At 55.2% G+C, this 24504-nt stretch overlaps 1 protein-coding gene across 1 annotated transcript in view; it reads right to left on the bottom strand.

Moving 5' to 3' along the window:
* Positions 1-24504, bottom strand: part of B4GALT5 (beta-1,4-galactosyltransferase 5) — a 34242-nt gene that overhangs the window by 6987 nt on the left and 2751 nt on the right. The window contains exons 2-6 of the mRNA XM_054644297.2: positions 5004-5138; positions 2386-2499; positions 1511-1635; positions 993-1109; positions 95-282 (exon numbers count right to left, since the gene is read on the bottom strand). Coding sequence (XP_054500272.2) covers positions 95-282; positions 993-1109; positions 1511-1635; positions 2386-2499; positions 5004-5138 — 679 coding nt within the window. The remainder of the gene's footprint in view (positions 1-94; positions 283-992; positions 1110-1510; positions 1636-2385; positions 2500-5003; positions 5139-24504) is intronic.

Genomic DNA, 24504 nt, shown 5'->3' with positions numbered 1-24504 from the left:
ACCCACACTCATTCTCTGCCTTAAAAATCGATAAATGGAATCTATCAGTGTGTCCTCAGCAGCTGTGGCAGCAGGGAGGAAGAAGAGTGCTTACAGGTACATGTACTTATCCAGCTTGGCTGCAAAGTGCCTGGGCATCTGCCCACAGCCGTAGTAGTTGCGGTCGTTCTCTGGTATGTGGTCCACGTCGTGGAAGATGAGGCAGTCCCAGTCCAGGTCCTTCATTGCTTCCCGAAAGCCAACGTTGAAGAGCATGGCACGGTTGAAGGGTTGGTTTCCAGCCTGGCAGGGAGAAAGTTCCTTCTCAAGAGGAGTCCCTGCAGTTCTTGCTCTGTGTGTGTTCCCAGCCCTGCCTAAAAACTGCAGAGGGCAACCAGGTCCCATACTGGGACCACGAAAGAAGTGATGTATTGGAGCAGACCAGTGAGATCAACCAACACTGGAATATTCAATTTACAATACAGGAGTAAAAATAAAGATGCCGAGGCCTTGTTTCTCAAACACTTGGAAAAAATCCCAATTTTGATCAATCTGTTTTAGCTAGAGCTAAATATGGAGGCACATTTACCGTGTGGATGAAGCCAAGCAACCTAAGTGAGAGGTCCATGTACACATGAAATAACAGTCATGTTCTACATGAAATGCTTAACTCTGGTCAGGCCATTCCTGTGCCTGGGGGATGCTGCCTGGAACCACTGCAGGGATATACAAAAAAACTGCAGCATTGCCTGAACGGCAAATACCTGGTCCAAAGCTTTTTTTAAAAAAATAACTCCTACTAAACAGAATTTAAAAAATAAAACAACAACAAAAAATCCCCAATTTCTGTTTTTCATGTAAAACCAGTAACTTCTGGGCACCAGTAATCTCTTAGCTGTGCCACTTTTAGACAGAGCAGGACAACTTAGACATTGCAGCATGAGCCTGCACCTGGCAGTCAGAGGTGTGACCTGGCAGGGCCAGGGCAGAGCTGTGCCTGCCCCTGCTCTCACCTGCTCCACGACGTAGAAGGCGAACTGCAAACGCTGCCGCTGCAGCATGGGAATGAGGTGTCTGAAGAGGACGGGCAGGTGCTCGTAGCGATTGCGGAATGGGATCAGGATCGCCACCTGAGAGCAGAGAACAGGCCCTCACCCCCTGAGCCCGGGCTGGGCAGCAGCTGGGCTGGGGTTAGAGGAGCAGGAGCAGCACTAACCAAGCACTCTAAGGTCTCCCATGCAGAGCAGCCTGACACCCTCCCAGCTTCCAAAACATGGATTTCCTACTCAATTTTTGAGGAATTGTTGCTTTGGAAAAATTCAGTGTCACCTTGAGAAGGGAGACCTGCAGTGCCCCCTTGTCCTCTCTGCCCAGCACTGGGGACAGTGAAGCAGCCCTCGAGTTCACCATTCCTTCCCTGGGCACTGCATTGCCACAGTTGAGAGCTCCTCCCACCACTGCAGAGGTGCTCCATGAACACCCTCCCGCTGCCCACAGGAGCAGCACACGGGGCTGCCCAGCTCCCAGTCACCTTCCAGCGAGGCAGGCAGTCACTCGGCTTCCAGTGCCCTCCCAGCTTGATGGAAGGGTCTTTGGAGAAGAACTGGTGGATGTCCTCCATGGTGATCTCGCTCATATTTACATCAATGGGGCCCTCTGTGGAGCAGGAGAAGCAGAGAGGTGAGGCCCTGCTGTGGTGCTGGGGCAGCACTTGCTGCATCCCTGTCCTCCATCCCCAGCACTCAGCTGCTTTTCTCCAGCACCAGCAAAAGCAATCAGGAAATGCTGCTGGTGTAACACCTCAGCCTCCTCAGCCTTTGTGGCTGCTGTTGGATGCAGCTCTCCACGTGAGCCCCACTCCAGGGCTACCCCTCTGCTCCTCCCTGCGTGTTTCCAGCAGACTGAACCCCCCCCCTCAGCAGAGAGCATGCCTCCCTTTGGAAACATTTGCCCCCAAAGCCCAGTTTTCCCCCTGAGGGCAGCTTTGGGGGAAGCATTTCCCCCGGGGGCCCAGCCCATGTCCCACAGCAGCCTGGCACAGCTCGGGGCTGGGCCTGGCAGCACTGCCGAGGCACAGGGAGCCACCCCGCCGTCACTGCCCCTGGAAAAGGGCTGGCAGAGCCTTTCCACCGGCTCCCAGCACACAATCCCTCTTTTGTTTGTGTTTGCCAGGCAATGGGTTCCTACTTCAGCAGGGAGACATGCCTCCGACACAGCAGGGATTAATTCCTGAGGGTGGGTAAACAATGATTTCCCAGGAGGGAGCTGGCTCTGAACAGTGCTCCCATTCATCCCTAGGTGCCTGGCAGGGAAAGGTGCAATGGTGCTGAGGCTGGGAATGCCACTGAGAGCCCTCCAAAGCCATGGGGAGCAGGAGGGGGCACGGGGTGACAGGATGCCACTCACTCATAGAAGGGAGCCTCTCAGGACAGGTATTGTTGGGGAAGTAGGTAAAGTCTTCAGGAAGAAACGTTGTGGCTTGCAGAAGGGTGTCATTGTGGCTCAGATCAAGAGGATAATCTGGGAGGAAAAAAAAAAATAGAGAAGCTTTCACCTGAGCTATAGATCTGTTATTTCCAGCCACATCCCCATGCTACTGCAAGCAGACTCCAAAGTCAACCACAGCTGAGGATGTCCCCAACAGCACAGCTGTGTCCCCAGTGGAACGTGCTCTGGCCTTGCAACCCAGCTGGGTGCTCATCCCCATCCTGGGACAGGTGCCTGCAGGAGCCCCAGCAGCCTTAGCACCACACCAAAGAAACGTTTGCATTTTCTGGCCAAAGGAGGAATTTTGATCATCCAAAGGAGCACGTGACTCTTGAAAGGAAAAGCTACCAGTGCCTTGTCCCTGAAGGACCCTGGCACAGCAAGGGGATATGTGCTCCTCCAGCAGGTCTGCTCCCAACAGGAAAGAGGCAAGTCCCCAGGCAGGTCTCAGTGCCAGCTAGAACTGCCAGTGCAGTAAGTATCCTCCACGGGGCAATCCTGCCTGGAATCCTCCTCAAAGGATCAATAAAAACTCTCACATTACACAGAGACTTCCCTCTGCTTCCTGCAAGAGCAGAGGAGCCCCCGAGCTCCCAATTCCCCTTTAACACCCTTGAACCTCGCGGGCAGCACTCCCAGCCTGCTGCACCTGAGGATGCCCGAAGGTTTTCCACCTGAACAAGCTGTGGGTGCTAGTACATAACATCACGGCAGTAACGTTGTTTATTCACTCAAGTAAACAGTATCCAAACTATCTCAAAACTCAAGATGGGCTGTACACAGAGCCTAAGGGCTTCTCAAGTAGGATAGAGGTTATTTTGGATGTTTGACACTGTTCCAAATTTCCAGAAGCAATTTTCCCTGTAAACTCCCATTACCAGAGCACACCCGCAGTACTCGGCCCAGGTCCCTGCCCACAGTGAAGCTCAACTGCTGTGTTTTGCACCAAGAGCTGCCTTTTTTGCTGGGTTTCCTCTTGCAGCCATCTCAGTGCCCACAGCAGTGGGTACTCCCCAGGCAGTGATACCCACCCAGGCACCCAAAATCAGTCAGGGAGGGAAGGCTCTGACCCCAGTGTTAATGCAGTCCTTGTGGCCACAGCACCAAGTGCCTTCCAGACGTCACCACCACCCATCCCGTGCCTGCTCTGACCTGCCTGCCAGGGAAGGTCGCCCAAGGACGGTGCATGGTGCTCATATGTGCTAAAACTGTGCTCATGGCTGGGGCTCCTGGGGAGGGACGGTGTCCTCACGTGCCTGCACAGCTGGGACTGACTGGGACGAGGTTCAAGCAAAGCCCAGTGTGGCAGCACCAGCACTGGTGCCACTGGCACTGTGGCCACCAGCTCCTGCCTGCTGCAGGGGGACACAGGGTCCTGGATCACCTGGTGCCCCCCAGGCCACAGCCCCAGCAGGACGAAGGCTCTCACCACTTCCAGCAGAAGCAATGAAGCATCTCACCCTCCTCCCTTCAGGGGATCAGCCACTTCCTCACCCTGCCTCTGCTTTACTTGATGTTTCCAGTCTTAAAAATAGCCTGGGGTGGCTGCCCTGGCTGACTTCGTGCAGCACAGGGGTGACCCGGGGTGTTCATCTCCTCCTAAGTCGATAATTCCCCTCCCGTGCCACCCCAGCCAGGGCACAGCTGAACTGGTGGCTGCACCTCAACAGGCTGGGCACAAGGACACGGCTCATACTCCTGCTAATGAGAAAATGATCCTGCCTTGTAAAACTCTGTCAGCCCCTGCTCTGCTGCTGAACCCCGGCGGGCGAGGAGCCGAGCTCCCCACGCCAGCCTGGTGCCAACAGCCCCGGCGTGTGGGGACGTGCCAGCAGGGAGGGGACAGGCTGGGTGTCACCGGCCCAGCAGCAACGCCTCACACACAGCCAGGGGCAGCTCTGCCTCCTGCACCACACTGACAGCACAGCTCAGAGCCCACACGCTCCTGTGCGGGGATGATGAGGGGCTGGCAGGGCCAGCCTGCGCTCCGCTCCCCACATCCTGCCCAGAGTTCAGCAGATTATTTGTGGCAGATCCCCAGCCAAGTCAGCTCGGTTCATACTCGCACGGGAAGGGTGAAGCTCACGGGCACAGGCTCCTCCACGTGCCCAGAGCCAGGGCTCTGCGCAGGTGCACGCCTGGGACGGTATTTTTTAAACATGAAACCTGATCCTTGTACTGAATTTGAAAGTGTTTACCCTCAGACTTGTTGAAGCTACAAGTTGAATTCCTGGAAAGCAAAAAGGTTTTCAGATCAAATCCCATCACTTCAGACCTTTCAAAAATTTCACTTCTTATACAAGTTAGAAGCATTTGAACTTTTTACATATATAAATAAATAAAATTTTTATATTTTGACAGTATTTCTATATATAGGGTATTTTTATGTTATATATATATATTATATATAAAAATAAAAGCTGTAGACAATTAATCAAAGCTTCCACCCTGCATTTACCAGTATAAATTAATGCCTTCAACTTAATTTTCAATGAGAATGGGACTTTGAATCAAAATTTCAGTTATTCAAGAAATACCTGAGTCATTCACACTGCTGTTCCTCTTGGCATAGGCACTGCGGACCACCTGCTCGTACACCTGAGCTCCTATAGTTCGCATGTTCTCACGGATCATGATGCCTTGGGCTTGCATCATGAAGAGGTAGGTGTTCACTGCAAGGAGGAAGAAAAAGGAATATTTCCATCAGCATCAGCTTTTGTAGGGAAAAGAAATCAGGGTTTTTTGGAAGCACTCGCAGCCTCCTGTTTGATTTGAGCTCCCATGCCAGAAGGATCCCTGGGCTGCACGTGCTGCAGCAGAGCTGGGAAGGGCAGGAATTGGGCAGTGGAGGCGTAGGGCACGTGAGGGAACCCAGCTGTGACAAGGGGGATGCACCCAGCCAAACCTGACTGCCAGGCTGAGAGACAGCACTGCAGCTTAACCAACAGCACCTTTGGCTGCTTAATTAGGGGGGTTTAATTAGGAAATACCATTATAACAGGAAACCCAGCTGTGTGCCTGGAGAGGGGCAGCTGTTCCAGACTGCAGCACCGAGGGCTGGCACTTGCCTGGCAGAGGCACCACAAAAAGCACCACAAAAAGCATCCCCAGACCAGGCTCTGAGCCCCCAGCATGTCACACCCCTGGGCAGGCAGCAGCACAAGCCCTGGGTCCCCAGGGCAGCTCCCCAGCCATGTCTCTTCCCCCTCTCCTCTCCTGCTGACCCTGTGCCCTGGCACAGCTCAGGCTGAGCCTGATTAGGTTTCAGTTTAAGCTGACACCCAGCTGGCAGCACCAGGCCCCAAAGCAACAGCAGCAAGCACAGCCCTGTGTCCCCAGCAGCTCCCATGGCACAGCAGGACAGACACCCACAGGGGCAGCAGGACAGACACCATGCACAGCACCCCTCGCCAGTGCCACTGTGCCAGCCACAGCCCTCTTGGCGTAGTTTGAGGCTTAAGAATGAAGTGGAAAACAAAATCTTGACATGAAGATACTGAGAAGGGGCAACCTAGAATGCCTATTCTGCACTAGCAATTAAAAAACCAGGTCAAAAGACACTCCAGGAGGGATAAAGAGGGCACTGGGCCAAGGAAACAACAGAGACCCTGCTCAGAGGAGGGCAGTAGCTGATGCAATGTCACCAGGAAACACCCATAGCAGACAGGTCATTTGTACAGCAGACATATCACAGCCTGAAACCAGCAGCTACCAGTGCCAGGAAGGCACAGCCATGGCAGGAGCACCGGCAGCACAGGTTGGATACGGCACCACCACAGGAGAGGGGCATCCCCACCCCGGGGTACACACCCTGCATCCCCACAGCTGTCCCCCTTCTGCACCCACACACCGAGGCAGCTCCAGAAAGGCTGCCCAGATACATTTCCCAATCCCAAATGTATTTTGTTTTCACACAGTAAATATTTGAAAGGGGGATGGAGCCCCACGTCATGCCCAGAGCCCAGCGCCCTGCCCAGCTGCTGCCCATGCCCAGCCTGTCCCGGAGCCATGAGGAATCACTGGATTTTCAGAAAGAAGGGGGTCAACTGCATGAAGTGCTTGGCAACTAAACCTCTTGAAATGCAATTTTGAATGTCCATTTCCAGCCCCTCTCTTCCCCTACACGTGCCCTTTGCAGTTGGGCCAGTGATGGCACCTTAAGCCAGTGGTTACACAGCAATGAGCAGCAGCTGCCTCAAAGCTCAAACCCTCTTGGCTCAGCCACCTGTTCTGGGGCCAGCTCTGGAACCAGAGTGACCTCCAGGTCAGCTGGTGGCACCTACAGCTTAAACCAGAGTGAGCTCTGGTGCAGTTTCTCAGCAAGGCCCAGCCACAGCCCTGCCTCCGGTGTGCCACGTTAAGGGTTGGTGCTTGGGGCATCTGGTCCCCAAGGCCACATCCTGCCCAGTGACAGCAGCCACCCTGCTGCTGGCACCAGGCCCTACCAGCAGGCAGCAGCAAGCAAGGCATGCACAGGGCACAGCATCTCCTGGAGCTGGGCAGGGCATGGCAGGGCACAGCATCCCCCGGGGCTGGGCAGGGCATGGCAGGGCACAGCATCCCCCAGAGCTGGGCAGGGCATGCAGCCATGGGCACAGCATCCCCTGGGGCTGGGCAGGGCATGGCAGGGCACAGCATCCCCTGGAGCCGGGCAGGGCATGCAGCCATGGGCACAGCATCCCCTGGAGCTGGGCAGGGCATGCAGCCATGGGCACAGCATCCCCTGGAGCTGGGCAGGGCATGGCAGGGCACAGCATCCCCCGGGGCTGGGCAAGGCATGCAGCCATGGGCACAGCATCCCCTGGAGCTGGGCAGGGCATGCAGCCATGGGCACAGCATCCCCCAGAGCTGGGCAGGGCACGAGTGACTGAGTGGGACAGCGGCACCGCAGCCTCGGCGCCGCCTCCAGCCAGCACTGACAGCCCTCCCAAAGCCACTGAGCCTGGCCAAGAGGCAGGCACAGCGTCTCTCCTCTGCACAGAGCTATGGGGGCTGAAGCCGCTCAGCCGGGCCGCTCTCAGGCCCAGGCTGCTGCAGGAAGGGGCAGCCAGGCCGCATCTTCCAGCGCACACGGAGCTGGGTCAGCGCTGAAAAACAACTCGCTGATGCTGATCAAGTAATTTCACTTTCTACTTCATTATGCTTCTGCTTGCTGGGTAAAGCAGATCCAGGTTTGGTGAAGCATGAAAGAACAGAAGTCAGCGTGCAATCCTGGCGAATTTGAGGAAGAGGCAGGCTTGTCGGGCGCACTGAAAGCGCCGTTTGTTCCCTGCGCGGCGCAGACGGAGCCGGGCCCCGCCACAGCCACATGACACGGCTCGCAGGGCTCCAGCGGCTGCGGGGATCCTGAGCAGACTGTCACAGCATCCCAGGGGAGCAGGCAGCAACAACACCAGCTTTGTGTCAGGCAGCACTCGCCTTTTCACACATTAACCCCTTTAAGCAGATGATTAAGGAGATACCTGGCCAAGGATGGTGTGCCATCAACACGCCCAACACCCAACATCAACAGCCCCCCACGACCAGGGACCAGAGCCCCTTCTCCTACCCCCAAAACTGCCTGCGTGAGATAAGCTTCACAAACACTGTGTTTATCCAGAACATGCAATTCTTTCAGGTCAGAAAATCGGATTTAAACCACATTATTGTAAACATTTCACCCCCTGTGCACACACGGTGCTTAGATTGGCTCCAGGGGCTGCTGTGGCCAGGGCTGGGGCTGCACCAACATTTGGGAATCACTCCTCCTCCATTTACTGCCCTTTTGATGAGCAAATTAGCCATGTTTTAAATTTATTAAGCCTGACCTGGCTGACCCTGCAGAGCCCAGGGCCCCTCTACCCAGAGGCGTTTCCCAGAGCAGATGCCCATCACCCCTGAGCATTCACTGCTGCAGACACAGACTCGTGGTGGGCTTGGCCTGAACCGTGGTTCAGCCAGAAAGCAATTCTCCCTGTTGTGATATATTGCTAATCTCATCACACAGGATGATCTCGAAAATTACATCGGCCTTCTGCCTTTCCTCCCTGTGAGCATGCGGGGCTGCAGAGCCCAGCACGGAGTGACAACAGCCTGGCTGCTGCCACTGGGCAGCTGGACAAGGACAGCATGGCAGAGGGGAGCTGTTCCTTCTCCTATTCATTTTCAGCAAATCCTCATGCCCCACCCAGAAAACAAGCAGAATTTAAGAATCCATTTGCCCAAATAACTGCCTGAAGATTATTCTCGTTGGTTCATTAAAGGACAAGTCAACCCTGCTGTGATTTAAACACATGGGAAACATGACAGCTTGTCACCAGCTGGAGCAAGGCTGCACCCCAGGGCATGGCACCCCTTGGGAGGCTGCACCCTAACCTCTCTGCTCACAAGCAAACTGGGAGAGCAAGTGCTCACTCCAGCCAGCAGTGGATGCAACAACTTCAGCCAGGGAAGTAAAGTCCAATTACATAAATGAGCACTGAAGTCTTCCTGTAATCATTTCTCTGTTAGTATTTTCGGAGCACTTCTAATCAAGAAACAGCTGACTCTCCCATGGAAAATTAGTTTCATCATGATGATACATACTAGAAGAGGCAACAGGGTAATTTGCAGCTTGGGAGCTGATTTGGAAGGGGACTGACTGAGATCTGTGCCAGCCCCCGACACAGGACGGGGCAGACCTGACACGTCCCACTCCTGACCCGGGAGCTTCCTGCAGCATCCCATGCTGCAGGGGACAGCGGGGTGCCCGGGCTGGGGGACACAGCCCCTGCAGCTGGGGCAGGAAGAGGGGCCAAGTGCCTCACAGCAGCCCTGCACGCCCGCAGCAGCATCAGCGCCCAGCACTGATGGCCAGAAAGCCAGGCTTTCCTGAGGAAGGAGCCAGCCTTCCTCTGCTTTGAGATTTAGGGCTTTCTGTCACATTCAGCATTTTTCCCATTCATTAGTGCACTCAGAAACACAGAGGGGATGTTTGGGTTCATCGTGGTCTCACTGCTACGTGCAGCCTTCTCCTGCCAGTACCTGGAGCCCTGTACCAGCAAGGACAATCCCAGCCTGCCCCCAGAGCCCCAATTTCAACCAGCACAGTCTCAAACCAACGAATCACCAGGGAAACTCCTGCTGAACACTGTGCCAGATGCTTGGAGTGGGCACAAGGCACCAGCAGAGCTCGTGGGACCCCTCACGTGGGAGACGCAGCAGTGGCTGGGAAGGGGAGAGGGTCCCACAGGCAGCAGGGTGGGTGCTCAGGCCACCCTGCCAGGGCTGGGGGCTCCTGCCCGCTGCAGACACCTCCCGCAGGGCCCAGAGACAGCAAAACCAGCAGAGTCATGTCAAGGCTACGCCTTCTGCTAAGCTCTCCCCGCAGATCCCCAGCATCAATCCAGCTCCATTAGCATTAGCAATATAAAGGGGTTTAATCAAACTAAGCCTCTAAGGCACTGATAGACAGTTAGGATAGTCTTAACTCATAAATAACCCAACTAGGAAAAGTAGCAGCATCCCAGCGCTAATACACCATGAGACCTCAGTCTCCATTAGCTTTCCAGTGGCACTGTATTCCCCAGACATGCTGAGTGCCAGAACAATTAAATAAGAGGTTCCTATTAGTTTTAGAGAATTTAATATTAATGCCATCACTGTTACTTAGCCCTTTGCCTCTAAATAGCACAGGAAGGAATAATTTGATACATTAAATGGTCTAAGAATTAACAGTGCAGCAGCAGCACTGAGCTGGTAATTACAAACCACTTGTTCCCAAAATTGGCAAGTTGGCAGCTTGCACGTGCACACAGCAAGCAGGAAGATGGGAGGCTAAAGTGACACTCAGTCAAAACCTGAATATGGGAAATTTGTACCTGAACTGTCTTACAGAAAAATGACCCCGGGGAAGCCTCAGGAAGGGGAGGAAAATCCATATTATACTAAGAGACTCTAAATTTTTCAGGCACACATTTAAGGTGGCAACTTCCATTTGCACTGCCACAGCTGCCTGCACAGAGGTGTTTGTGCCACTGCACTGCTTTGGGATACCCAGCAAGGGGAGCACAACATGCTCTGCACACACGGGAAAACCCAGAAGGCCAAGGAACTCATAGAACAGCCACAGCACCAAAGCAGGCGTGGAAGGAGCTCTGCACCCCAGAGCAGGCAAGGCTGGCAGTGGGCCAGGCCAGGTGCCAACCCAGCTGTGAGCACGGGAGAGCCAGGAGCACACAGTTACCTGTGCGCCAGGGCAGGAATGCAGGGGTGGCTGTAAAATCACACTGGGCTGTGCTGCAGCTCCTCTCTGAGGAAGGGCACAGTGACACGTGCAGGCTGGAGCGCAGAGCATAACAAGCACTTGCCCAAGTTAAATATTACCCTTCCTCGAGAGATTCAGACTCTCTCTCCTGCTTTAATTGCCATTCAGGAGATGCAATTGCACACGGCTGCACGTCCTGTCTATTTTCCATCCCTCCGTGCCCATCTCCAGGCAGTCTGCTCTCCCCACCCTGCTCCCTTCACCAGGATCGGCACAGAGGCTCCCCAGGAGGAGCAGAGATCCGCCGGCAGCACGTTCCGTGCAGGCAGAGCACAAACGCAGCCACCACAAATGAGCAATCAAAGGCTCTTCAGCAGGCGCTGACACCGACACCGACCCGACCTCGGGGCTGGCAGCACCGGCTGCTGCTACCACAGCAAACATTTACACTTCCAAACACTCACAGCTCGGCGCTTGCTCCTTCCGTTCATTAGGAGACAAAGGGGTGGGAATTCCTGCCTCCTGGACACCCTCCAAAGGCGTCAGGAACCCCAGGGCCTGAGCCCAGTGCTCATGTAGGATCAGGATGAACAAACAGAGGGAAAGCATTTGTAAAGAAAAATAATAAGAATTAAGTGAATGCTTGGGCAAGCAAGGGAGAGGAAAAAACAGGCAGAACCTCCCCAGCACTGTCCTTGAAGCAGGAGGGCAGGGAAGGACATGGGGACAACTCCTCATCCCCTGTGCCATGGGAACTGGAACTGCTGCAGGAGACAAAGGAAATCCTCTACTGCAGGCAGGCCCTGCCACCAGCCTGGGCATCCTGCTCAAACAGGCAGCCACAGGACACGCAGGAAAATGGGGACATGTGGAGTGGAGCTGCCGAGGAAATGCAGTCAATAGGGAGTTCACCAGTGCTGTCCTTCACCAGCTGGAAGCAATCTAGAATACAGTCAGACCACAGCAGAGAACAGGAGACAGGTGGGATTTGGATTTAAAATTTCTATACACATCAAACACCAGTTAAATAGATTTTGAAATCATTGTTTTGTTAGTCTTCCAAATTAGGAGATTATACCCATTGGAGAGTACCCATTGGAAACTGTCAAAAAACAACTTAAGAGTAATGGATCTACTGACTCAGTTCACACACCACAAACTGCACTGCCTGGAGTCTTAACACCCTGACTTTGCTGGAGAAAAAGAGAACAGGTTCTGTTGTTTTGGCTATTCCTCCCCCCAAAAAAACCACAGACCTGATTTTTCAAGCATGTTCTACAAGTTCAGCGTGGCTGAACAAAAAGGGTTATCACATGCACAGCCGCATGTCTGCTGCAAGGGAGCCGTTCCAAGGGGGTCCGAGAGGCTGTTCCAGGTCAGTGCTTTGCCTGTCACACCCGGCTGGCCCGGGCTGCGAGGGGCGGCGCACGGGGCAGGGGCTGCGAGGGGCGGCGCACGGGGCAGGGGCTGCGAGGGGCGGCACACGGGGCAGGGGCTGCGAGGGGCGGCACACGGGGCAGGGGCTGCGAGGGGCGGCGCACGGGGCAGGGGCTGCGAGGGGCGGCACACGGGGCAGGGGCTGCGAGGGGCGGCACACGGGGCAGGGGCTGCGAGGGGGAGCGCACGGGGCAGGGGCTGCGAGGGGCGGCACACGGGGCAGGGGCTGCGAGGGGGAGCGCACGGGGCAGGGGCTGCGAGGGGCGGCGCACGGGGCAGGGGCTCCGCTCCCCCGGCCGCGCACGGGGCAGGGCGGTGCCGCAGCATCCAGGAGAGCGGGCGCTCCCCGCTCCGTTCAGCGAGACCCCCGGCACACCTCCCAGTGCCATTTACGGCTAGAGCACGGTCCAGCATGTCCTATCTACACGGTCTGAAAAGCCAGCTTGGGGAAAGCCCTGCTCCCAGCCGAGCTCGCCCACGATGCGTGCGCCCAGGGGAGCCGCACGGGGAGGATCCCAGGGCAGGGATTCTCATCCCCGAGGAGCGCTGGCCTGTACCGAGCCTGGCCCTGTCTCCGAGCTCCGCAGGGCAGCTGGGGACACCCAGCAGCCGCCAGGGAGGGGCACGGCAGGGGCAGAGTGTGCCAGCCCGCCCGGCTCGCCCTGGGCACACCCGGGACTGCCCTGCTCGGCAGGACACGGCCACCTGCAGCAGCCGTGGCCTCTGACCTGACTCGAACCTGCTGCTTCCACTCTCACCGGGGCTAAACGGCCCAGAGCCAGGCCCATCTCTGCAATGCCAGGCAGGAATAAAGCATCCCAAGCTGCCTCAGCCCTGACCTACAGAGGCTGCTTTGCAGCACATGCGATTTGCACCACGGAGACCAAGGAGAGATCCCTCAGCAGCAACACCCCGAGCCTGTCCCTGCTGTGGTTTCTTTTCTGTACATCGCCAGGTCCTGGGAAAGCAGCCATGCCAGCAGCCAGGGAAGGAGCACAGCCACAGCCCCACCTCCACACTATGCATCTGCCTCGCTTGCCAGACCTTTCAACTCCTGAAAAATTCTCCAAGCTGGAATTCTTCAATCATGTGGGATGATTGTTGTCCGAGATTTTCAAAGGCAGCAGCTCAGAGCTCCCTGCCAAGGGTACTCTCACCATGCAGTGAGTGTACCCATTTAAGACCCACAGCAGCTTGGCCTCCACAGTCAGATTACAGAGCTGTTCTTGTCTGCAATAATTAAAGGCAACACTGAATGGCCTCTCCAGCTGCTGTGTTTTATTAGAAGCAAAAAAGCTATCAGAGAAAGGGTGCAACTTTGAACTTCCAGCACACAGACCATTACCTACAGGATTTTGTAAGAACTCTGATGTCCCAAGACATTTATTAGCTTTGTTGTGAGCTAAGCAACCTTGGAATACACAATATTTTTATGATTTTCTTCCGCCTGACAAGCAAACTGGTAATACAGCTGCTGTAAATAAATTAACTGATTCCATTATCAGTGTAGGGAATGACTTCACTGGTAAAAAAAAATCATCCCTCTATCTATGAACTTATTTAACACCTAAGAAACTGCCCATCAAATCCCAGCCTGTGTGACACCTCCCTATGTGTCAGCATAGAGCAATGCCATGAGTCTGTTTGGGATGCCATGAACAGGGAAAAGAAAAACCCTTCCTTCAATCACCCCAGGTCTGTGCCACCTGTGCCCTTCAGGACCAGACCCTGGGCAGGGCAGGCCATGAGCCCAGCACTGCCCTTCCCTCCTCCCCAGACGCCCCAACCCTCGCCAGCAGTGCCGGCGCCAGGCACGGGCAAGCCCTGAGCCTTATCATGGGCAGGGGGAATCAGAGAGCAGATCCGCACCACCCTGTACCACAGCAGCACTGCCATTAAGTTACACATTAATCCCAGATAAGCGCCACAAGGCTATTGAGCCAGCCAGCTCAGCAAGGGATCAGCACTCGCACAGCCCCGAGCTGCAGCCGGGGCTCGCGGGCCACCAGCACTGAGAGGGACGAGGCTCAGAGCCCACCAGGCTCACCTGGCTCTGTACACACAGGAACACCCTGAGGCAAGTTCAGCAGAGGCTGTCTGTGATCAGGCTGTGGAGATGGGACACAAAATATCCTGCCTGTCCCTCTGTGGGCAGGAGCAGCCACCACTGCCTCCTCCTGCCCCGGCCACCAGCTCTGATCGGGTCTGCAGCTGCTTGGGAAGGGATGAGCACACACAGGGGCACATGAGGAACAGCAAACATCCTTTTCTTCCTTCCCTCTCTCCCACTGAAACACCTTTAAGCTCCTTGCACACAGCAGCAACTTAAGTTTCTTTAAGAGACTTGAGTGTCTGCCAAGGGTTCTGACCACTCTCCCATTGATACAAGCAACAGGGCAGAGGGGGGGAAAAATAATAAACTAATCAATTCCAAGCTGTCTACAGCCAGAAATGGAGCTCTGCATGAGTCAGACATACGGCTACCTTGGAAAAATTAAACACCTCGGGAATGGGAGGCCAGTGCTCCCAGGTGGAACAGCCAGAAGAGCAGAGCAGCAGCGAGGGCAGGACTCCTCTGGGCCAGGGCAGCCCCAAGGGGTCTCAGCAAGGAGCTGGCTGAGGCTGGTATCCCACAGACCCTGCCCACATCGGCACCTCCAGCTCACTGGGCATGGCACGAGCCCACAGCAAAGCAGCAGCCCACCCTCCTCCTCCTCCCTGCCAAGGCACCAGCCATTCCCTCCATCTGGATAATGAGATTTTACATTACACCATTTACCCACTCAAGTCACCCCATTGGTGCAGGTTGTGTTTGCTTCCCCAAGCTACTACAGCCAAAGGCCATCCTCCCCCACTGGCCCCTTTCCCCCCGTGGCCCTGTGAATGCCCTGTTGCTCTCTGGCACATCCCGTGGGTCTGGGCATTGGTGAGCCCTCCCCAGCCAGGGGGGACACCCCATGTGCAGAGGGAGGCAGCTGGGGGAGGGCAGTGTGGGGAAAAGGGTCAGAGTCAGCACCTGCCACGAGCCCTGCTCTGCCCCAGCTTTCTGCAGTGCAGCAGCAAACCCACAACTGCTGTGTTGACAGGCGTTTTCTCTTGTTTAATTAGGTGAAAGCAGGGTTAACCCAGAGCACCCTGAAGCCGGGCAGCCCTCGCCCCCCTCCTGCCACAGCTCCCTCCATCTGCTCCTGCCCGAGGGCCCTTCCCAGCCCCATGCACAGAAGCAGCAGCCCTGGAGCTGCTCACAGGGCCAGGTACCAGCAGAGACCCTGCTGCTGCAGCCCAGAAACTGCCAGGCCATCCAGGACAGCCCAGCACACTCCAAAGCCAGGCTGAAGGGGTGGCTGCACACTCACAATCCTGCCCAGGCCCTCCAAACACAAAGGGATGCTTGACCAACCCTTTCCTATAACTCCACACATGAGTTAGGGCAGGAAGATGCATAACGGGTCTGGGCAGAAGGAGAACTGAGGCAGCACCTTATTTGCAGGTTTGATTAGCAATAATTGAACAGGGAACGTTTTACACCTGGCTGTCACACAAGATGCTCTGCCAGCCCCACACCAGGGCTCAGGCCACAGCCAGGAGAGATGGGGCAGCCAGGACAAGGGGCCCACAGCACAGGCAGGGCGTGACAGAGCACGTCCCTGCACTTGCTCCAGAGTTATTCCTGCAGCAGGCAAGGAGGCAAAAACAAGGAGGCCTGAGAGGCAGAGGGGAGAGATGCTTGCAAAGTGCCAGGGCTGCTTTATGCAAAAGGAAGGAGCAGTGATGCTGTGGGAAGCACCTGCTGCTGCCTGAGAGCAGCCTGACCCACCTCAAAGCAGAAGCTGCCCTTGCCCCTCAGCCAAGCCTTTTGGTTTGGGGTATTTTCAGTTCTACAGGCAGTGCCCACATTCACAAAGTGGGAGAGCTGTGACCTATGCTTGCCATACTTGCATCAAACGACAGCAAGACAGAGCTTGGTTCCTAGAATAAACTTCCCCTTTTCAGAAAAAGAGAGGGTGATTTGAATAAGCAGTGTATTTTCAACATCTTGCTCAACTGGACCATGGCAGTGCCCGCAGGTGAAGCGGTGCAGACCATGCTCACAGGGCACCCAGAGCACCAACACACCTCTCGTGGCAAAAACCCCAGCCCCACAGGAGAGAGACACCACACTGCACAATGCACTGGCCCTGCCACTCCAGGCCAACCCTGACAAGCACAACAGCTCTTAACTGGAAAGTGATTTTAAACTTTTAACACCTCGCAAACACCTGCCCATAGGGACAGCTCTGAACCATGGGCTCCCTCTGCACACCAAGGGCACAGCAAGGAGCGAGTGCCTCAGGGCTGGCAGCAGCAAGGAACACCCTCTGCCTGGCTCTGCCTGGCTCCTCCACAACCAGCACCAGCTCCTGTGCTGCCAAAGGTCCCAGGGCAATGCTGCACCAGGGCCAGGACAAGGGGAGCAGAGGCCCCTGTGAGCTCCAACACTGCTGACAGCCACTGCAGGGAGATGTGGGGCTGCCTGTGTGAGCAATAGGGAGGCTGGTCTCCAATGCAGAGCCACACAAGCTCACAAGAGTCACAGCTGCTGTTCTAGAAGGTGGAAGCCTGACTGCTAAACAGCAGAGTGTCTCACTTAGCTGTCAGCACAAAGCTTTATGTGTCTGGAAACATGGTTTCAACCTGAAAGCTAGAAAAGGAAGCCTTTTCCCCTAAATGCTCCATGGTGGTCAATGACTAACAACATTCTCACACTCCTACCTCCCCATCACCTCAAACTTCTCCAATCTGGTTCTGCATTTGGTCACTGCTGCTGTCAAACCTGCCTGCTGAACCTTGGGCTTCTTCGAGAGCACAGCACCCAGGCACAGGCCTGAGGCATATTCCCACTCAATAGCTGGTCCCCAGGCTGGCATTTCCAAGGGCTTTGATCCATTCCAAATAAGGCAATCAGCTTAGCCCTTGATTAAATACATAGCATAATCCACCTAAATCTTGTTAGCCGAGAAGCAAGTTGCTCCTCTCACCAGTTGTGGGTGGCAGTGCGCGTCACCGCGGGGCAAGTGGGGCTGTGGCACTGCGCAGGTGGCCCTCGGGGCACGTCCTGGGCAGGCAGCAGCACTGGGGCAGCTGCTGACCACAGCAAGGCTGCTCCAGCCAGCCCCTGTGCACTCCCATTCGTGGGGTCCTCCTGCAAAGCTTCCCCTGCAGCATGCAAAAAGCACCCACAGAAGGCACCTGCAGCCTCCCAGCTGGCAGGTACAGGGAGGGTGCCCCCAGGGCACCGGGCACCCAACAGCCAGCAAAACCCTCAAAAAAAACCAAACACAGGAAAAGAGAATTCACTGATCCTGAGCAGGGAGCCAGGCTGCAGCAGGGAAGGAGGATGTGCTGCAGCTTTGGGGGAATTTCACACCACAGCAGTTTTTCCTTCCTTGGGAGGAATGAATCAGTAGCCCAGCCCTGTAGAGCCTCGGCAGAACAGGACGGTGCTGAGGGGGAAGCACGCCACAAGGGCCAGACAGGGGCCTGGGCAGGTGAGATGCAGGTGTGCAGGCAGGACATCAGCCCCACGCCCACCCCTCCGCTGCTCTGGGCAGTCCCTGCAGCTGGGAAAGCAGGGAAAGGCAGCAGCTCCTGCTGCCCCCAGACCCTCTGCACTGCCCAGAGCACCCCCACTGCAGGTGCACACACGTTTGCACCGTCCCCAGCAGCGGGACACAGGGAGAGTGAGTACCCAGTGGCAGTGGTGCCACCCGAAGCCGTACTGGAGCAGGGGAGATCTGCTCCCCAGACACAGAGCAGGCGTTACTGAAGTCGTTAGCAGACAAATTCCCTGGCAAGTGCTATTGCTCCCTGTTTCCCTCCTGGTTTTGGACCCATGCTCTGCATGCAGGTGACCCTCTGGGGGCTGGTCACAGCCTGCAGGCAGGAGCCCTGCAGATCTCTCTTCCATGCTGCATTAGCAGCTCCAGCACTTCCTGCAGCAGCCAGGCACGTTCAACAGCTACTGGAAAGATTTTAAGCTAATTTAACCCATTAAACTAGTTAACACATTATATGGCTTCTGTCATCCCAATTACCCTAAAAAGCCCAGGTATTGATCTTGAGACGAGTGCAGGGAGGAGGAAAAAAAATATTTAAAAATTAGTAAGAAGGGGAAAAGAAGGGAAAAAAAAGTCTTGGGCACAATCCCAAAACACAGTTGCAGGCAGATCAGGAAAATCTTCACAAGATTTCAAACAACAACAACAAAAGAAAGCAGCCAACAGAGGCAATATCTGCTCTCACCAAACACCAGCCAGGAAGGCTGAGCAGAGCTCGGCTCGCCAGTCACCAGCTGGTGTAACAGGAATCAGGTTTGTGGCATGGGGATCCTCCCCCCAAGCCGGGCAAGGGAACAGGCTGCCCGCAGAGGAGCTGTGATGATAAATGACAGCAGTTGAGCACTGCAGGGGCATTTCACCGCTTCAGAGGTTGCTGCTATAACAATCTTCTCTGACTCAGCAGCTGAAAGGGATGCCGGGAAGGAAGCACCATAAAAAAAAAAAGTCATGCATTATTAATATGGACTCTGGCAGCAAGACATGAGTTGGAAAAACACCGAGGGAGAAAAAAAAATGACTGCAGAATAGGAGCGAGCTGCATGTGTGGAAGCATTTCACATTCCTGCAGGAGTGGGGGCCACCCCGCGCCCCTGCAGGGTCCCCGGCTCCAAGGGAAGCCCGTGTTTGCTGACAGGAACTCCACATGCACGGTGCTCTCCCTGGAGCCAGGCTGCTGCAGCCCTGTGCAGAACCTGGCCATGGCCTGCACTCATTTCCAGCCATAGCAGCTCCTGGCTTTCCTGCCGAGGCACACGGCTGTTCCAGCAGCTGATTTTATTTACCTGTGCTCTGTGCATCGCCTGCTGACTCCCCAGGGCTTCCCCCCGTGCATCCCAGCCCTGCCTGGCCAGAGCAGCCGTGCCAGGAGTGCCCAGGGCTCCGAGGCACAGCCTGCAGCCTCTGCCAGCCCTGCTGGCACAGGGGCCACGGAGGCAGGCACTGAAATGCCTCCTTTTCCTGACAGGTAGCAAGGGAAAAAAAATCTGTTTGCACTTGACTACCTGGTGCACTGCAGTGTTTGCTTTCCTCTCCTATTCCAGCTGCTTTGTACAGTTTTTTTGAAGGCAATTTATAAACATTGGCATTCACGTAGCCACCTTCTCCACTTCCCACCCGAAATCCTTGCTCCCCACCTGCTGCTGTGGGGACTCACCATCAATCCAGAGTGTGCACTCCTGTGTCACAGGCAGCCCATGGCCCTCTCCAGCCTGTGCTGCCAGTGCAGGGACCCCCGAGCCCCACTCAGGAGCCTCTTGGCAGGCTCTGAGCACAGCTCAGCCCAGCCCAGCCCGGGCCCCAGGCTCTCCAAAGCAAGGGAGGTGGTGGCTAACACAGCACCAGGCTCCAAGAGTCTCCTTGGATAATTTGTATGGCAATAGCATTCAATAAAGCCAATCAATTATTTTGCCATAAAATTCTCCAGACGCACAAACAAGCGCTGGTGGAACTGCTTACAGCCCAGCCCAGCCCACAGCAGTGCAGAGGGTGCTCTGCCTGTGTTTCCTTCCTTCCATCATGTGTGCAGTGGTATCCTCCACACAGAAACAGCTCCCAGCCTTCACCTGTCAGGTTAGAAAGGCACGGGGAGGGAACAGCTTCATAGGAGCTGTCCCACACACAGCCCAACCATCACAGGGGCACGGGCCTGCCCATTGGGGCAGGAGAGGGGCAGGGGCTCCCACCGAGCAAGGGAGACTGAGGCACAAACCACAGGAAAAACCCACAGTCGTATTTGCACTCACATCCCCCGGGAGCAGCCCCTTCCCTGCCGCAGGAGCTGGGGGCAGGCGCGCACACCCAGCCGGGTCCCCCGTGCTGAGGAGGCTGCCCAGCTCCCCAGCAGCACCTCCAGAGGGGCCCCAGGGTGACAGCCCTGCCAGGGCAAGGGCTCCAGAGAGCTTTGTGCCAGCCCACGGATGCCACGTACAGCTGCAGGCTTACAAAGGCAGAACCCGTTGGTTTTGCACCTCAAACAAAAACCTAGGAAAATGACCTTTAGGAAGTGACACACAACGTCACCACACGCTTCCAGCTAAAGCCCCAGCAAGCAAGCACTGAGCCATCACCTCCCCTGCACAGCCAGGAGGGAAACAGGAGCTCAAATCCAGCTTCTCACACCCCTGCAGGCACGTTTGTGTGCCTTGAGAAAGCAAAGTGTCCAATAAGGGGCACTGAAGCTTGTGGCTTTATCAAAAACACCCATAGTCACCATAAAGCATCGTGGATCCCCCAAAACCACCTCCCCCCAGGTCCCTCCTTCACTTTAGCAAGACCAGCAAGCAGCAGGAAATTCCTTCCACAATGAAAAAAGGACCCCGTGGCCCTGCCCATCGCACTCCACACCATATGCAGTGTCCCACAAGGACACCTCCCACCAGGACGAGGGCTACACGTGCCATCCACTGTCACCCCTGGGACCTTTCCAAGCAGCAGATGAGGATGGCCCAGGGCTCTTCTCCTGCCGGGCACTGACATCACCCTCAGCTTTCCAATCCACCTTTCCTTTCAAAATAAGAGCAGCTCCAGGGTAATGCTGAAAGCCCTGGTGGTTTTAATGTTATCTATTCCACATTCCCTAAAAAACCACACCCACCAACATCTCTCAAAAATTTCTGATTTGGGCTTATCTTGCATTTCAACAGCACAGTCCACTATACATTTTCTCCTCTATCTCTCCAAACAGGACTAATCCCCATGGTATTTAGAGCTAGTGCTAGAAAAGCTTCAAACACACATTAACCACCCTAAAGCATCCGTGTTCAAAATGCTGCCAGCCAAAACCACAGCCAGAAGATTCTGAATGCAATGGAGAAGAAAAAGCCTGTATGGAAATAAACTTTACTAAAATAACCCAGCAAAGGTTTTGTCAAAGTAAATACACACATTGTATTGTGACAATGATGTTTTAAAAATAAAGCTGTTGAGGGAAGGCTTTTCTTGCTCTGTCCAGCTGCAGATCAGCTCCTCTTGCAGAGCCCTCCCAGTGCAAGGGCACATCTGCCATGCCACCACCACTGCCGCCACCCCTGTGAGGCTCCCCGGAAATTTCAGTTAAGATTAAGTATTTAAGGACTCCATGTGCTTGGACATTTAAATCCACCAATTGTAACAGCATTCAAATGGGATCAAGTGCAAACACAGAGCTCCCCACACCGCTCAGCTCCGCTCCTGCACTGGTCCCCAGGGGGGTTCCTCGTACCCTGCAGAGCAGATGCTGCCTGAGTTAATGCAATTAATGAGTCCACCTGGAAGAGAGGCAGAGGATCAGCCCAGGAAATAAAGCAGCAGTGCCAGAGCCCTTATCTCCACCAGAACCAGCACCACCTGAGGCAGCTGAGTGCCTGCTGAAGCCCTGGCCTCCCATACCCATGAAGACCATTGTCTCCTGGGCTGACAGCATGGGTGGTTTTGCTTTAAGGTCTGCTCTGCTACAGATTACTGAGGGTTTGAAGCACTCAATTCACTGGAATGAACCAGTACCTGGAAGCTTCTGTGTCTGCCAAGCAGCTTCCACAAGCCAGGCTTCCAGAGATACACGGATGAAACATGAACTCTACACATAATCTGCAGTTGCAACACCCAGAGAGACACCAGCAAAATAACCCAAACCAGATGTGCCTGACAAACAGCACAGGTGCTTACAGGCAAGGAAAACCCAGTAATTCATCTGCCCTCACAGTAATTTGTTAGCCTTGAGCAAGAGGTGGTCTCCAACCGACATTGCACCACCAGCATCCTGGACACACTGGCACAGGAGCAGCTGGGTGGAACAGGGCTGTTCCCCATCCCAGCCCTGCTTTGTAGGAGCCTCTGTGCTGGAAGAACGTGGTGCTGCCAAAGGAATGTTTCCCACAGCTGCCACCAGTCTCCTCCTGCTCAGAGCACAGGAGATCCCAAGCTCAAGTTCTTGTATCAAGAAGCACTTGAGCATTTCTTACTACCCCCAGTCACTGTCAGACCCAAGGACTGCAATATTCTCTGTGGGACTGGCTGTGGAACCAGGCTGCTCCCTCCTCAGGTTGTGAAATGCTGCTTGGCAGATCTTTGGGCAGAGGAGGGTGAGGGAGGGCAGGGCTGCTGTGTTCCACAGTAAGATACCACACTCCTCATGTGCCCGGGGAAGACCTGGAGATGGAAGCCAGGGCTATAACAGCACAAACCTCATTTCATTATTCCAAGCTGCACCTTCCCCTTCTGTCCTTGCTCAGACAGACCCAGCATGCTGCCAGCAAACCCAGAAGGACACCTGCACCCAGCCCCTGCCCGGCCAAGCTGAGGCCATCGCGGCTGAGCAGGGTCCTGGGCTGGGCACCAGCCCCGGTGAGGGCTGCCCCTGGCCCGGGGCTCTGCCCTGCCACCCCCTTCCTTCTGCCCAGGCTCCCACAGCAGAGCTCAGAGGCACAGCAGCAGCAACCTCTCCCCCACACAGCTGCCCCAGCCCAGCAGCTCCACTCCCCACCGTGCCATGCCCCTGCCTTGGCCACCGCTCTTCCTCTGCCCCTCACCACCACAGGCAGCTCAACCAGAGTGTCTCCAGCTGGGACAAGCTGGCAGTAGCAAAATCTTTTGCCATTTTCATCCCAGAACTCCTCTGTGCTAAGATCTGCCAGGCTGATGCACTAAACGACCAAGGTGGATCAGCCACCCTTGGTGATACAACATTGTTCCATAAGTGACAAATGAGCTGTACCACGGCAGCTGTTGGTCCCCACAGCCCTGCTCTGCTGGTCACCCACACCCACCAGATCAGAGTTTCAAAGCATTCCTGCCTATCAAAATCAAGTTCTTGCACCACAAATGTAATTCAGGGCTTGTGGTGCTATTTCATGCCCTGTATGACCAGTTGGGAGCAATTCCTGATAAGTTTGGAGGAAGTAAAGGCAGACTGAATTACAGCTCTCTCTCAAAGGTAACAATCCTTCACCCAGTAATTTAAATTCTCTACATTATTTTCCTGCATCAGATCCAACCAAGTATGACTTCTGGGGAAATCAAAATTAAAAAAAATAAAATTAAATAGAGGCTCCAACAGCCATTGAGACAGAGGAAAAGCGAAGAGCTGCTACCTGAGCATCAGGGAAGGCCCCTGCCAGCCCTCCCAGCCGTGCAGCCACCACCCTCCACACCAGGACCAAGTCCAAGGTCAGAGGTTGCAGCTAGAGGTATCAAGATTAAATGATTTTCAGCTTGAAAAAGCATTATTGCTTTCAGTTACAGGAGGAAATCCCCCTAGTTTCCTAGGCCCTGTTCAAAGAAAACAAAATCAGACACTTGTGGAAAAGCTGTATGAGCCACCACCATGTGAAAACAGGGCACGCAGGGACGACCCCACACGCCAGGGATGAATTCAGAAGCAGAGGATAGGATGAAGCAGAAACAGCTTCTCCAGGTGTTCCCCCTCCAGGTCAGCACACTCTTTGTGCCCACATCATCCCTGCTCCGACCCTGGGGTCTGGGCATGGACAGAGTGGCTCTGGTGAGCCCATTTCTCCACATCCTGCCTGGGGAAGGCAACAGGCACAGAGGGCAGCTGTTCCAGGGGGGAGAGCCTCAGTGCCAAGAACAGGCCCTACAAAATAACATGTCGAGGCCTCCATAACAGGACAAAACTGTCTGCCCAGTGCCAAGCTCTGTTTTTCCCAAGATGAGGCCAGTGTGAGTTCTTGCAGGGAAGGCCCAACCTGCCCTGCTGGTCCCAGGCCCTCTGAGCACAAGCAACCTCCCCACCTGCACGGGCATCCCACGTACCTGCTGCCCGAGCAGGGCCCTGAGTGGGACACGAGGGCAGCTCCTGGAGCCTCCAGCCACCCCAGCCCCGCCATGCCCTGGCTGCAGAACAATTGACCTCATCCTGCACACCATGGGCACGATGAGACAGACCCACACAGCCACCGGGAGCAGCTGGAGGTCAGGGAGAGCCTGCTGTGCCTGTGCCATGGCTGGGTCCCTGGCACTTCACCCGCCAAGGTGGGAGCCCAGGGATGGAGCTGCCAGGGTGGTGTTTGGGGAGGACACACAGGAATTGGATGTGAGAGCTGGGAAGGAGGTGGCACTGGCTGTTTACATTGGATCGCTCTGCGCAAACTTGAGGCCACAAGAACATTTCAGATCCCCAGGAGGAAACCCTGGTGAAGAACAGAAATGAGGAGCTACCTTGGGTATCACGTACGTCCAGGCACAGCACAAACATAAGACCCAAAAGCCCTGGACTGCCTGCAGGAGCCAAGCATGGCTATTTGCTGACAGTAAACAGAAATTTCTTCCTGCATTTCCATTTGA

Source organism: Agelaius phoeniceus, chromosome 17, assembly GCF_051311805.1.
Source record: "Agelaius phoeniceus isolate bAgePho1 chromosome 17, bAgePho1.hap1, whole genome shotgun sequence".
Classification (NCBI taxonomy): domain Eukaryota; kingdom Metazoa; phylum Chordata; class Aves; order Passeriformes; family Icteridae; genus Agelaius; species Agelaius phoeniceus.
Note: the sequence above shows the minus strand (reverse complement) of the source record. Positions and strands in the feature narration are given on the sequence as shown.